This window comes from Ambystoma mexicanum, chromosome 5p, assembly GCF_040938575.1.
Source record: "Ambystoma mexicanum isolate Mex_15411 chromosome 5p, UKY_AmexF1_1, whole genome shotgun sequence".
NCBI classification, from domain to species: domain Eukaryota; kingdom Metazoa; phylum Chordata; class Amphibia; order Caudata; family Ambystomatidae; genus Ambystoma; species Ambystoma mexicanum.
In genome coordinates, this window is record NC_090930.1 from 1347299934 (window position 1) to 1347312396 (window position 12463).

The 12463-nt window shown below is 45.8% G+C and overlaps 1 protein-coding gene across 5 annotated transcripts in view; it reads right to left on the reverse strand.

The window, feature by feature from the left end:
- LOC138481557 (zinc finger protein 660-like) overlaps positions 1-12463 on the reverse strand; it is a 1126844-nt gene that overhangs the window by 96205 nt on the left and 1018176 nt on the right. For 4 of the 5 annotated variants that reach the window (XM_069613740.1, XM_069613741.1, XM_069613742.1 and 1 more), the window contains one exon: positions 1654-1755. In XM_069613740.1, coding sequence (XP_069469841.1) covers positions 1654-1755 — 102 coding nt within the window. The remainder of the gene's footprint in view (positions 1-1653; positions 1756-12463) is intronic. The other variant, XM_069613739.1, reaches the window with a different exon arrangement.

The following is a 12463-nucleotide window of genomic DNA, read 5'->3' on the forward strand; positions in this document are numbered from 1 at the left end:
CAATGGAGGGCACGCCGGCAACTCCAGCCCTCCGCCATAACAGAGCCAGGATGGATTGCCACTGCCGCCACGCTCGACCCCTTTCTCCAATTTGGAGCACAACGGCACGCCAAACAAAGACTCTGGACGATTTAAACACCTTCCAAAGGTGACCGGAACGCCAGGCCTCCACGCTACTAACCACAGAGTCCACCAAAACAACTGTCCCGCCACTTGCCTCTCCAGCTCTGGACCCAGGATACACTCCCTGCTACAGACCACAGGAAGAATGCGGACAGCTTCCTCGACCCTATACCACAGGATCCCGGCTCCCACTGTAAGGAGCTTGTTCCTCCAGCACCACACGGCCTGCTGGGATGCAACCTCGGTCCGGACTCCAGGATGTGGAAACTTGGAGGGCGGTGTCCTGTTCAACTGCTGTCCCCTCCACGACAGGATCCCATCCTTGTCGCTAGTGTAACAATGTTGTATTGTCATCAACACACCTGAGCCAGCAGGTAGGTTATTTGGGTTTATTAGTTAAGTACACAGCAGGAAACACCGGCACATCCTTGCCAGCCAGCTCTCTATCTCCAACTGTCCCTCATGGAACACACATTCAAATGACAACACTCTAAGCAGTGACCTCACCACATTCCACTGACATCACCGATGCAGGGAAGACACAGGAGGGAAGACACTCATTATAACACTCATTATAACACAGTACTCCAGCATTCCTCTGACCTTTTGTAATTCAGATTCTTTGCTTACACAGTCAACAGAAGAAAGGCTCCAGACCCACTCCTGATATTTGAAATCATGGGCTGAGGGATTGCCAAGCCACTCTAGCAGGCGCCCTACTACATTCAAACTTCTGGTCGTCTGTCTAGCCATAGAAAGCCAGCTCAGTTACAGCCAAGACCTCACATGGTCCAGCATATGCACTCTGGGTGTCTGCAGCCCAGTACTCGATCAAAACACACTAAGAGGCTAATTCCCATGCTATGCCCAGAGTACGTGACGATGATGCTCATATTTGGCCACATCCTACCCATGCTTGGGAGGATGACAGCCAGAAGGACAGAGGAACACAAAGAGAGGGCTTCAAACAACACGGACAGCCATTATCAGCAATATAGTGCACAATATGCTCCCATGCAGCAAAAATAAAGAGGTGCACAGTAGTGCACCCAAAAAGTTAAAAACAAAAAGATAACAGTGCTGAAAATCGAGTCAGGATCAACAAATAGTAGACCAGATATGTCGCTTACCATTCAAATGGGTGGGATAGCTAAAAAAAATAAAAAGGTGTTCCTAACAATGCTGGACTACTCATTTGTCATGTACCTTATCTGGGCACCAAATCCCCTCCAGAGGCTCATGAGAGAACTAAACCCAAACTATCCATCTCCCTGGTGGCTCTCCAGAACATGCAGATTTACGCTTTCTAAAAGTCGGTTCAGAAAGCATAGTATGTGGTCTCCTCTCTGCTAAGCAAAGGCGGTGTCCAGGGTACGGAGAAGATAGGAAACCGTACCACCAAAGGTTATTTACATGGGGGACTCCAAGGCTAAAATTAGATTCTTAATTTTACTTTTCTTATTTTACTTATTGATTGCTTAGATGCCAAAAAAGGTATCTGCTTATAGCAAGTTTGTTTAGTTCACCCACCTGTGAGACTACTGTGGATTCTTATATTCTTCACATCCAGAGGATCCAAAGAGCATGCCACTTCCTCTTCTTTAATGATCAATGAAATAACCTCATGTTCTGCTGTTACAAAAAACATTCCCAAGATAAATCAATCATATGACACAACTCTAAACATCAATAAGGTGTGTTATCTTGTGAAATGGAGCATAGAAATGACATTTATCCTGATTTTTTTTAATTTAAAGCAGAAAAACAGCAAATGATCAAGTTCCACATTTCCAATGTTCGATAGGACACAGGTTGAAGTTTCTCTTACGAGTGTCATTAACATCTCCCAATAAGACCATTCAACGCCAAGATGTATAATGTTAATCTGTTCAAGGCCATACAATTGCACCACAACCCTGGCTGGATGGCCTTACCAATGAAGAATACTTTAAAACCAAAGCTTTATTCAAGAATGTATACATACCCCCTTTGCAGGTATGTATAAAGCACATTAGGCAGAAAAGGGTTTACTCTCTCAAATTGCCACATCCTACTTTTTTCTGTTGGTGCCTGACTGAACTACCGTTTTTTCCACTCTGAAGAGGTTTGCACCAGTCGGCCTGGAGAAAATCTGCAATATTATTTCCAAATATATAGTTTGGATCGGAAACCTTTGAAATTGGTTTTAAACACATACTTGCAGCACTATTGCTGAAGTCATGTTTATGGGTTCAGCACAAGGATTACAAAACATTAAAACCATAATGCATAAAGTTATAGACATAAAATTAAATAAATAAATATATATATTTGTATCTGCTTAGATTCACATGCTCTGCATAGTGCGACATCTAGTGGAAGTCACAGAGCATTACAAGATTTGTTTTTGAATCTCAAAAACTGACGTCGACAGGGCGTGTTTAGTAATACTATCCCTAGTGTGACGTGTGCTGTACTCGTGGTCCTTCACGTGTCGAGGTCCCTAAGATTGTTTGTTTCTGACATGAGGTTGCATGAAGTGTAGCGTGAATACCGATGTGATAAAGCAGAAACAGTGATAACCCAGAAAACATCCATGCTCCTCCTACTCCACTATGGGAGGAAGGGTGGGCGCATGTGAATCTAAGCAGATACAAGCACCAGAAATACTGTTACGGTGAGTAATGAATCCCTTTTGGAGCTTCTGGATCTGCTGAGTTCACATGCTCTGCATAGATCAGCAAGCAGTATCTGGAGAAGGAGGTGAGAAGTTAGAAGGTACAGCGGCAAAGAGATGTGCCCCACCTGTGAATCTGCTGTGTGTGTCAATGCAGTAATGCTGTGTGAACATATGGATGGAACTCCATGTAGCAGCCTTGCAGATGGCGTCTAGAGGGGTGTTTGCAATGAAAGGTAAGGTAGCTCCTATACCTCTGGTAGAGTGTACCCTAGGGGTGAAAGGTAAGATTTTCTTGGATAGGGAATAGCAGTGCTGTATGCACTTGACTATCCATATGGAGATGGCGTTCTTTGATATGTGATCACACTCTCTGCCAGGCGCTATGGAAACAAAGAGTTGATCTGTTTTCCTTAGAGGTTTCGTTTTGTTCACATAGTACAAGACCGCCCTTTGTACATCAAGTGTGTGGAGGCTTCTTTCTGCAGAGTTTGATGAATTTTGAAAGAAGGCAAGAAGTTCTATGGATTGGTTTACATGGAACTTTGAAATGAACTTAGGTGAGAACCTAGGATGTGTTCGGAGGACAACCTTGTTCTTGTGTAAAGTGAAAAAGGGGTCTTGTATGGACAAAGCCTGTAGCTCACTGACTCATTTTATGGAGGTGATAGCTATTAGGAATGCAGTCTTGTAAGGAAAATGTTTTAGGCTGGCCTTGTGCATAGGCTCAAAGGGTGGAGCCATGAGCTTGGAGAGCACAGCATTGAGATCCTAACCGGGAGGTGGTTTGGAAATTGGGGGGTATAGCCTCTTTACCCCTTCCATGAATACTTTAATGACAGGGACTTTCCACCAGGACACTTTATTCTGTGAGGTGGTGTAATCCGACAGGGACGCCAGATGCACCTTTATGGAATTAAATACTAGGCTGGAGTCTAATAGGTAAAGCACATAGTGTAGAATGTCAGCTGGAGAACATTCTATTGGGTTTAGTGATTGTGACGGGCACCATATAACAAATCTCTTCCACTTATTAAAATAGCCGTGCCTGGTGTTGAGTTTTCGTGCCTCTTTAAGGATATCCATGCACCTTTGTGGAAGATTTAAGTGGCCAAACTATTACTTCAGGAGCCAAACTGCCAAGTTCATTGATTGTGGGCGTGGGTGGAGGGTTGCTCCTTTGTGTTGTGTTAACATGTTGTATGGGCACGGGAGCTTGATTGGGTCGCACATCACCAGCTTGAGAAGATGTGGAAACCAAGGCTGTCTTGCCCACATAGGAGCAATCAGGATCAGAGTTACTTGTGCATGGTGCATCTTGTGCACTATCTTGCTTAGGAGTGGTGTCGAGGGAAAAGTGTAAGCAAAGTTCCCTTACCAGTTCATCCACAGGGCGTTACCCTTGAACCTTGGTTGGGGAAACTTGGACGCAAATTCTGGGCATTGTGCGTTTAGGTTTGTGGCGAACAAGTCTATTGGGGGGGTGATCCCATAGTGAAAATATTCTGTCTAGGATCTCTCTCTCTCTCTCTCGAGTTGCCACTCGTGTTCTTATGGTAGAGGGTGTATGCTTAGAGTGTCTGCCAGAGAATTGAGTTCCCCTGGAACAAGCTGAGATGTTAGGAACATGTTCCGCTTGAGTGCCCACTTCCATATGTTTTGGGATAGCTTGGACAGACATTGAGAGTGTGTGCCTTCTTGCTTGTTCAGATAGAACATGGCCGTGGTGCTGTCTGTGAGGACCTGCACCGTTTGACCCTTGAGATGTTGCTGAAAGGCCTGAAGAACCTTGAGTACTGCCAAGAGTTCTATGAAGTTGCTGTGTCTTTGGGCAGTAGCGTGTCCACTGGCCATGGGCTGTTTGGTAGAGGAAGTGGGCCCCCCAACTGGCGAGTGAGGCGTCTGTAGTTTGGATCACTTGTGCTGGTGGAGTGCAAAAAGCTTTTCCTTTCAACAGGTTGTCCTTAGACCACCAGCAAAGAGCCTGAACCAGGGTTAGCGAAACAACCACTAGATCGTCCCACTATCCGCTTGCCTGAGACCACTGTTTCGCTAAACATGCCTGCATTGGATGCATGTGCAGGCGTGCATGTGGAACCAATTGAATGCATGAAGCCATCATCCCGAGCAAGGGCATTGCTTTGTGTACAGTTATCTGGCGACCGACCTTGTAGTGAGGTACCTGCAACAGCATGTTCAGTAATATCTTGTTTGAGGGTAAAGTCAGCTCTTCTATTGTGTTTAGGATAGCCCCTAGAAATTGTTTTATTTGGCTGAGGTTAGACTTGATTTCTTGATTTCTTCTCCTTTATGGAGAAACCCAGATTGAAGAGAAGGTTTAGTGTCTTTTTAGTATTTAATTTGCAAATTTGAGGCGTTTCCCCAGTGATTAGCCAGTCATCCAGCTAAGGGTATACTGGGATGGACTTTCTGCGCAGGTGTGATGTCACTACTGCGAGCACCTTTGTGAATATTCTTGGTGCTGAGGAGATACCGAATGGAAGTACTTTGAACTGGTGGTGTACTCCCGCAATCCTGAAATGCAGGTATTTTCTATGCGCAGGGTGCATTTAAATATGAAAGTATGCATCTTTCATGTCCAACGTCGCCATGTAGTCTTCCCGTTTTAGGAGTGGAATCCCCTTCTGTAGCGTGGTCATATGAAACTTTTGGCGTTTGACATATTGGTTTGCAGGGTGCAGATCTAATACTGGGCACATGGTAAGGTCTTTCTTTGGAACAAGGAAGTACGTTGAATAAATACCCTTGTTTACCTCATTTGCTGGGACGATCTCTATGGCATCCTTCTTGAGCAGCGCTTTATTTCCTCCAGCAGTATGCTTTGTCTTCTGCTGTCATTTTCTTCTGTCGCGGCGTGCGGTAGGGTGGTTTTTGTAGCAACTCGATACAATACCCGCCTGCCACTGTGGACAACACCCACTTGTCCGACGTTATCCCCTCCGATGCGTGGGTGAAGTTAGAAATTCGGCCTCCTACTGGAGTGCCATGGGAGGGGACTTGAAACGGCATGTCATTGTTTGGGAAGGGTTGAGCCTCTTCCAGGTGAGGTTCTGGCCCTTTCTCTGACCCTTTTATTTCCTCTTTGAAAATTGGATGAGGAACCTTGGCCTTGCAACTGGCCCCAAGACGAGGACTGTCCGCCTTAAGAGTAGCCTGAGGAACGTTGTGCCCCCTGGCCCTGAAATCTCCTAGAGTTTGGGGACCCCCGTTGGGAAAGGGGTTTATTTGTCAACTTTCAAGGGACTTAAGAGTGTCATACTCGTCCTTGGGACTATTGAGGGCGTCTTTTACTGCCTTCCCGAATAACACATTTGGCTCCACTGGCATGTTTAAGAGGGTTGCTTGAGTCTCTAGCTTGAACCCTGACTGTCTAAGCCAAGCATGGTGCTTGGTGAGCATTCCTTCCACTATGCTGCGTCCTGCATTATCTGCTTCATCAAGGTTATTCTTTAGGATGCAGTTTAAGATCTGCTTGCCTTCAGAGATAGTCTTCAGTAATTGCGCCTTTAGCGGTTCTGGGACGGCTTCTATTTGGCCTTCCAGATCATCCCATTGGTGGAAGCCGTAACTAGATAACAATGTAATGTTGTCAGCGATTCTGGTCTGGTATGGGTTCTCCCGAAAGTTTATATCTTTTTGCTTTCCTTGTCTGGCGGGGCTTCTGACAATGCCAGTGGAGCGCCCGCCCTTTTCCTGGTGGTGGTCACTACTAGGGCATCTGGCTTGAGCGGACCTCAAATATACAGGGGGTCTCTGGGTGCCGGCCTGAATAGCTTCTCTATTCTAGGGTTGCCCGCCCTCGTAAGACTAGGCATCAGTAGGGATGGTTGGATACGTCTCTGGACAGATTATAGGAGTGGTATAAACTGGGTGGCGGACCTTTTGTCCCCCCAGAATATCTTCCACAAAGTCCTTGTCGGCATGTGCCTCCTGAGTGTCGATATTAAAATGTTGTGCCGCCAGTAGTAGTAGTTCATTGTACTGAGTTCATTGTCAATAGGCGATCTGCTACCGGCTCCTGGTGGTGTGGCGACTGAATATCGTAAATGTCGTCATCGTTATCATAAAACTGGTCTTGTTCTTGGCCGCAGAGATCCTCCTGAGACCCGGAGTCTACTTGGTCATCACAATACGAGTCCTTAGAGGGGTCTTGGTATGTCTGAGAAGTGTCTTGGAACGTCAAGGCAGGAGTGCCTAGAACAGAGGTGCTAGGCTGTGGCTCAAGACGAGACTTTTTGGCAGTGGGTGGCAGTGCCGATTCCCCTGGCTGTGAGACATCTTTAAGAATTCTTAATTGGTCAGGATATCTGTCCATGAAGTCTACAAAACAAGACATTCTCCTTATAATCTTACTGAATTGTTCAGGTGTATATTTGCATGTGGGCGGAAAACCTTAAGCAGAGAAGCACTGATGTGCTTCTTAATTAGTTGTCATGAGGCAAAAGCGTGTGCGATGGCCCAGAGGCAAGTGAAGAACCTGAGGCTTTATCCTTGGACACTGCATGTGCCTTGACGCTTGACGTTACCGTCGAGAGTCGGCCGTGGGGTATGTCTTTAATGTGTTTGTGTGTGCCTTGGCCGCCGGGTGTCTTCTCCATCACAGCACCATCGGCCTTCTTCTTGGAGTCGGCGGCCCGCACCTGGGGTTCCAACAGACCTCCCTTGCCCTCTGCGTCAATCATGACCCGCATACTGCCCTAGCTGGAGTCTTCCGTCACGCCGATGGAGGCCTCAGCCTGCATGGCGTGAGCGGCCCAGCGTTTGATACGCTGATGCTTCAGGGCCTTAGGCGGAAAAAATGTATAGGATTTACAATCCTTTTCGGCATGACCCCTAGGAAGACAGTGATTGCACACTCAGTGCGTATCCTTCCACTGGAATTTTCAAAGGCAGGAGGGACAAAATTGAAATGGGCTTTTGCCCATTGCATTTTAAAAGGGCAGATGGGCTAGAAAAGAAGAAAGGGGATGATGGACTAAGCATTCTCTAAAGAGGTCAGTATGAAGAACCTCTCCCTACTGTAATGGGTCAAAGCCCGAAGAGGACCATAAAGGCCGCGCCTGGTCAATCGGTCAGTCGTCGACGATGAGGGTGTTCGTTAGGAGCTGTAGAGCAGTCAAGCAGTCGTACGGCAAGGCGAACAACAAAGGAAAGAAAGTCTATAAGTATAACTTTAGGTAATCAAAGGCATCCGCCTGGAAGAGAACTTCAAAGCGTGAAGGACCATGGGTACAGTACATGTCACACGAGGGATATTATTACTAAACACGCCCTATCAACAACCGTTTTTGAGTTTCGAAAACAAATCTTGTAATACTCAGCGACTTCCACTAGATGTCAGACTATGCAGAGCATGTGATCTAAGCAGATCCACAAGCTTCAGAAATATAAATATATATATACACATATATATATATATATGTATCTGCTTAGATTCACATGCTGTGCACATGCCGACATCTAGTGGTAGTAGCAGAGTATTACATGATGTGTTTTCGAAACTCAAAAAGGGATGTCGACTGGGCGCGTTAGTTATACTAGCCCTAGTGTGGCGTCTATTGTACCCATGGTCCTTCACACGTCAAGGCCCCTCAGATTGTTTTGTTTCAGACATGAGATTGCGTGACATGTATCGTGAGTACAGATGTAATAAAGCAGAAAATAAAGATAGATCAAGAAATATCTATGCACCTTCGACTCCAGGAGGGTAGGAAGGGTGGGCGCATGTGTATCTAAGCAGATATAAGCATCAGAAATATGATTACGGTGAGTAATGTATGCCTTCTGAGGCTTGTGGATCTGCTTAGATCACAGCTATGCATAGATTTGTAATAATTCTGTTCAGTTTTTATCGTTTCCAGTAATATTAATGTTTCCCTATAAACATGCACCCACTGACCTGATCCTGTAGCCCGGACGTGTGGAATTTGAGAAGCCCCCCCGGGGGAATCCCCTCCTATCCCGTGATAGCTTACACCAGGAAGGAATGAACTCCCCAGGGAAACCCTCTGGGGAAGAAAACCCTGTCCGCCTCAGTTGTTGGAAGTCTTCTCTGTGAGCAGGTAAGGGCGAGTCTTTAACACATTTCCAGGTGACTGGATGCAGGTACCGTAAAGAAAAATAAGAAAGGCACAGATTAGAGAAAGGTAAGTATGTGCTTAAACACAGAGTAGAAGCGGATGTCAGTAGCCTAATAGTTACCAGTATAAAGAGGATTGTGATCTATATTGCCTCAAGATTGCATACGTTCAGATTTCATCTGTGGAACGTTGAGAGTGATGACTCGTGGATAACGTGATGTAACTTCGGAAGCCTAAATATATATAAAAGGAAGCGTGAGGAGACTAGAAGGTAGAAAAGGCGGGCAGGTAGTTCTAAATAACGAAAAGAGAAGGAGAGAAGGGTACCTGGCAGCAGATTCGAATCGAAGCAAAAGCCTTACGAACAACGCGGCTGGGAAATGAGTGAAACAGATGACTCGAATCAATGTGTGTAAACTGTCCAACCTGGTGTGAATGGAAGCGGTTGTAGAAGAAAGGAGAAGGATCTGTTTTGCTCAGCACTGGAACTCGTAAATATAGTTTAGGAAGCGGAATCTCTGTCTTTGAAGTGCAACAAGGAGGCTTCTATAAAAACAGAGACAGAAGAAGGTTTAGCAAGAAGTAAATGAGAATGCAAATAGTGGTAAGCCTAGAGACGAACTTACGAAGCGCTGACTGGGAAGAGTAGCAACGCACTCGAGCGTTGTGCCTGCCGCAAGATAACCGGATCTCTGCTGAGGAGGAGGAGCCTCCACAGCCAGCAACTCTTGCAAGACTGGAACACCGCCCTCGGACGGCGCCGCCATCTTGGGAGAAAAAATGGCCGCCACCCGTGATTGGGACCAACGGCGCCACAATGACCATCTCCTTCTATGGAATATGACAAGATTAGCGAGCAGTACCTGGAGAAAGAGGTGGGTTGTGAGAAGGTACAGCAGCAAATAGATGTTTTAGCACCGCTTGTCCAACCTGTGAATCTGCTTTAGAATGTGTGCCAATGCATTAATGTAGAGTAAATGTATGAATGGAACTCCAAGTAGCTGCTTTGCAAATAGCATCTAGGGGGACGTTTACAATAAATGCTAAAGTACTCCTGTACCTCTGGTAGAGTGAGCTCTTGGTGTGAAAGATGGGGTCTTTTTTGATGGTGAATAGCACAGCTGTATGCATTTGACTATCCATCTAGAGATTGCGTTTTTTGAAAAGTGACCATCTTCCCTACCAGGTGCTTTGGAAGCAAAGAGCTGGTCTGTTTTCCTTATGTAGTACAAGACCACCCTCCTTACATCTAAAGTATGGAGGCTCAGCTGAGTTAGATGGAGTTTGGAAAAAGTAGGTAGTTCACTGGACTGGTTGACATGGAACTTGGATATGAATTTTGGTGAGAACCTAAGGACCACCTTGTCCTTGTGGATTAGAATGAAATGGTCTTGTACAGATAATACCCGCAGCTCACTGACTCGTCTTATAGAGGTGATGGCTACCAGAAAAGCAGTTTTGTAGGTGAAGTGTCTTAAGCTAGTCTTGTACATAGGCTCAAAGGGGAGACCTATGAGCTTTGAGAGGACATCTTTAAGGTCTGAACTTGGTGGAGGGTTAGAAATGGGAGGGTATAGTCTCTTTCTCTCTCCATGAAATCTTTGATAACCGGAACTTTGCACCAAGACACCTTGTTTTGTGAAGTGGTTTACGCAGATAGGGCCGCTCGGTGTACCTTGATGGAGTTAAATACTAGGCCAGAGTCTAGTAGATAAAGCATTTAGTGTAGAATGTTGGATGGTTAACAATTCATTGGATTTAAGGATTGTGATCTGAACCATACCACAAACCTCTTCCACTTGTTGAAGTGACAGTGTTTGGTGTTGGGTTTCCGTGCCTCCTTGAGGATATCCATACACCATTGAGGAAGGTTTAAGTGCCCAAACTATATGACTTCAGGAGCCAGGCTGCCAAGTTAATAGACTTAGGATGTGGATGGAGTGTTATCCCCTCGTGTTGGGACAGCATATTGGAGGGGCACGGATGTTTGATTATTTTGCACATTGCTAGGTTGAGCAGGTGTGGAAATCATGGTAGTCTTGCCCACATTGGAGCATTCAGGATTAGAGTGGCTTTTTCCTGGTACATCTTGTGCACAATCCTGCTCAGAAGTGGTGTCGCAGGAAAAGAGTAAGCAGATTTCCCCATACCAGTTCATCCGCAGGGCGTTCCCCTTGGATCTTGGCTGGGGAAACCTGGATGCAAAGTCTGGCATTGGGCATTTTGGCTTGTGGCGAACAAGTCTAAAGGAGGATAACCCCACAAGGAGAAGAGTTTGTCTAGAATATCTGTTGATTTGCCACTTGTGCTCCTCGGGTAGAGGATGTCTGCTTAGAGTGTCTGCTAGAGCTTTGCGTTCCCCTGGAATGTGTTGAGAGACAAGGAACATGTTTCACTCGAGTGCCCACTTTCAGATTGTTTGGGATAGCCTGGACAGATTTGGATAGTGTGTGCCTCCCTGCTTGTTTAGGTAAAACATAGCAGAGGTGCTGTCTGTGAGGAATTGCACCGTTTGACCTACTAGATGCTGCTGAAAATCCTGCAGAGCATTGAGAACTATCAGTTCTATAAGGTTTATGTGGCTTTGGGCTGTGGTGTGTGTCCACTGGCCATGAGCTGTGTGGTGAAGGTAAGTGGCTCCCCATCCGGAGAGTGAGGTGTCTGTAGTTAGTATCGCTTGAACTGGTGGATTGCGAAAGGGTTTGCCTTTTAGCAAATTGTCTTTGGACCAACAGCAAAGAGCCTGCACTAGGGTTAGCGAAACAAGCACTTGATCGTCCAACTGACCGCTAGCCTGAGACTATTGTTTTGTTAACCACTCTTGCATTGGGCACATGCGGAGCCGCACGTGTGGGACTAGGTAAATGCATGAGGCCATCATCCCAAGCAAGCGCATTGCCTTGCGTAGGGTTATCTGGCGACTGGCTAGATAGTGAAGTACCTGCAACAGAATGTTTTGTACTCTCTCATTTGAGGGGAAGACTAGCTCCTCTTTTGCTTTTATGATCGATTTTAGGAATGGTTTTATTTAACTGGGTATGCAACTTGAATTTGTTCTTGTTGATGGAGAATCCCAATTGGAACAGAAGGTTGATTGTTCTTTGGGTGTTGTATTTGCAAACTTGAGGAGACTCCCCTGTTATTAGCCAGTCGTCTATATAAGGGTACACTTGGATTGACTCTCTGCTTCGGTGCGCCGCTACTACAGCTAGTATCTTGGTGAATACCCTTGGAGCTGAGGTTATGCCAAAGTGGAGCACTTTAAACTGCTAGTGTTCTCCCACTATTTGGAAGCACTGCTATTTTCTGTGCGCTGGGAACATTGAAATATGAAAGTATGCATCTTTCATATCCAATGTTGCCATGTAATCCCCCTGTTTTAAGAGAGGAATTGCCTCCTGTAGCGTTGTCATGTGAAATTTCTGTGGCTTGACATATGTGTTCGCTGAAGGTCAAGTACTGGGCGCATTGTTAAGTCTTTCTTTGGCACAAGGAAGTATGTTGAATAAATACCATTGTTTACTTGGTTTGCAGGGATGAATTCTATGCCGTTCTTTTCCAGTAGGGTTTTGACCTCTTCAAG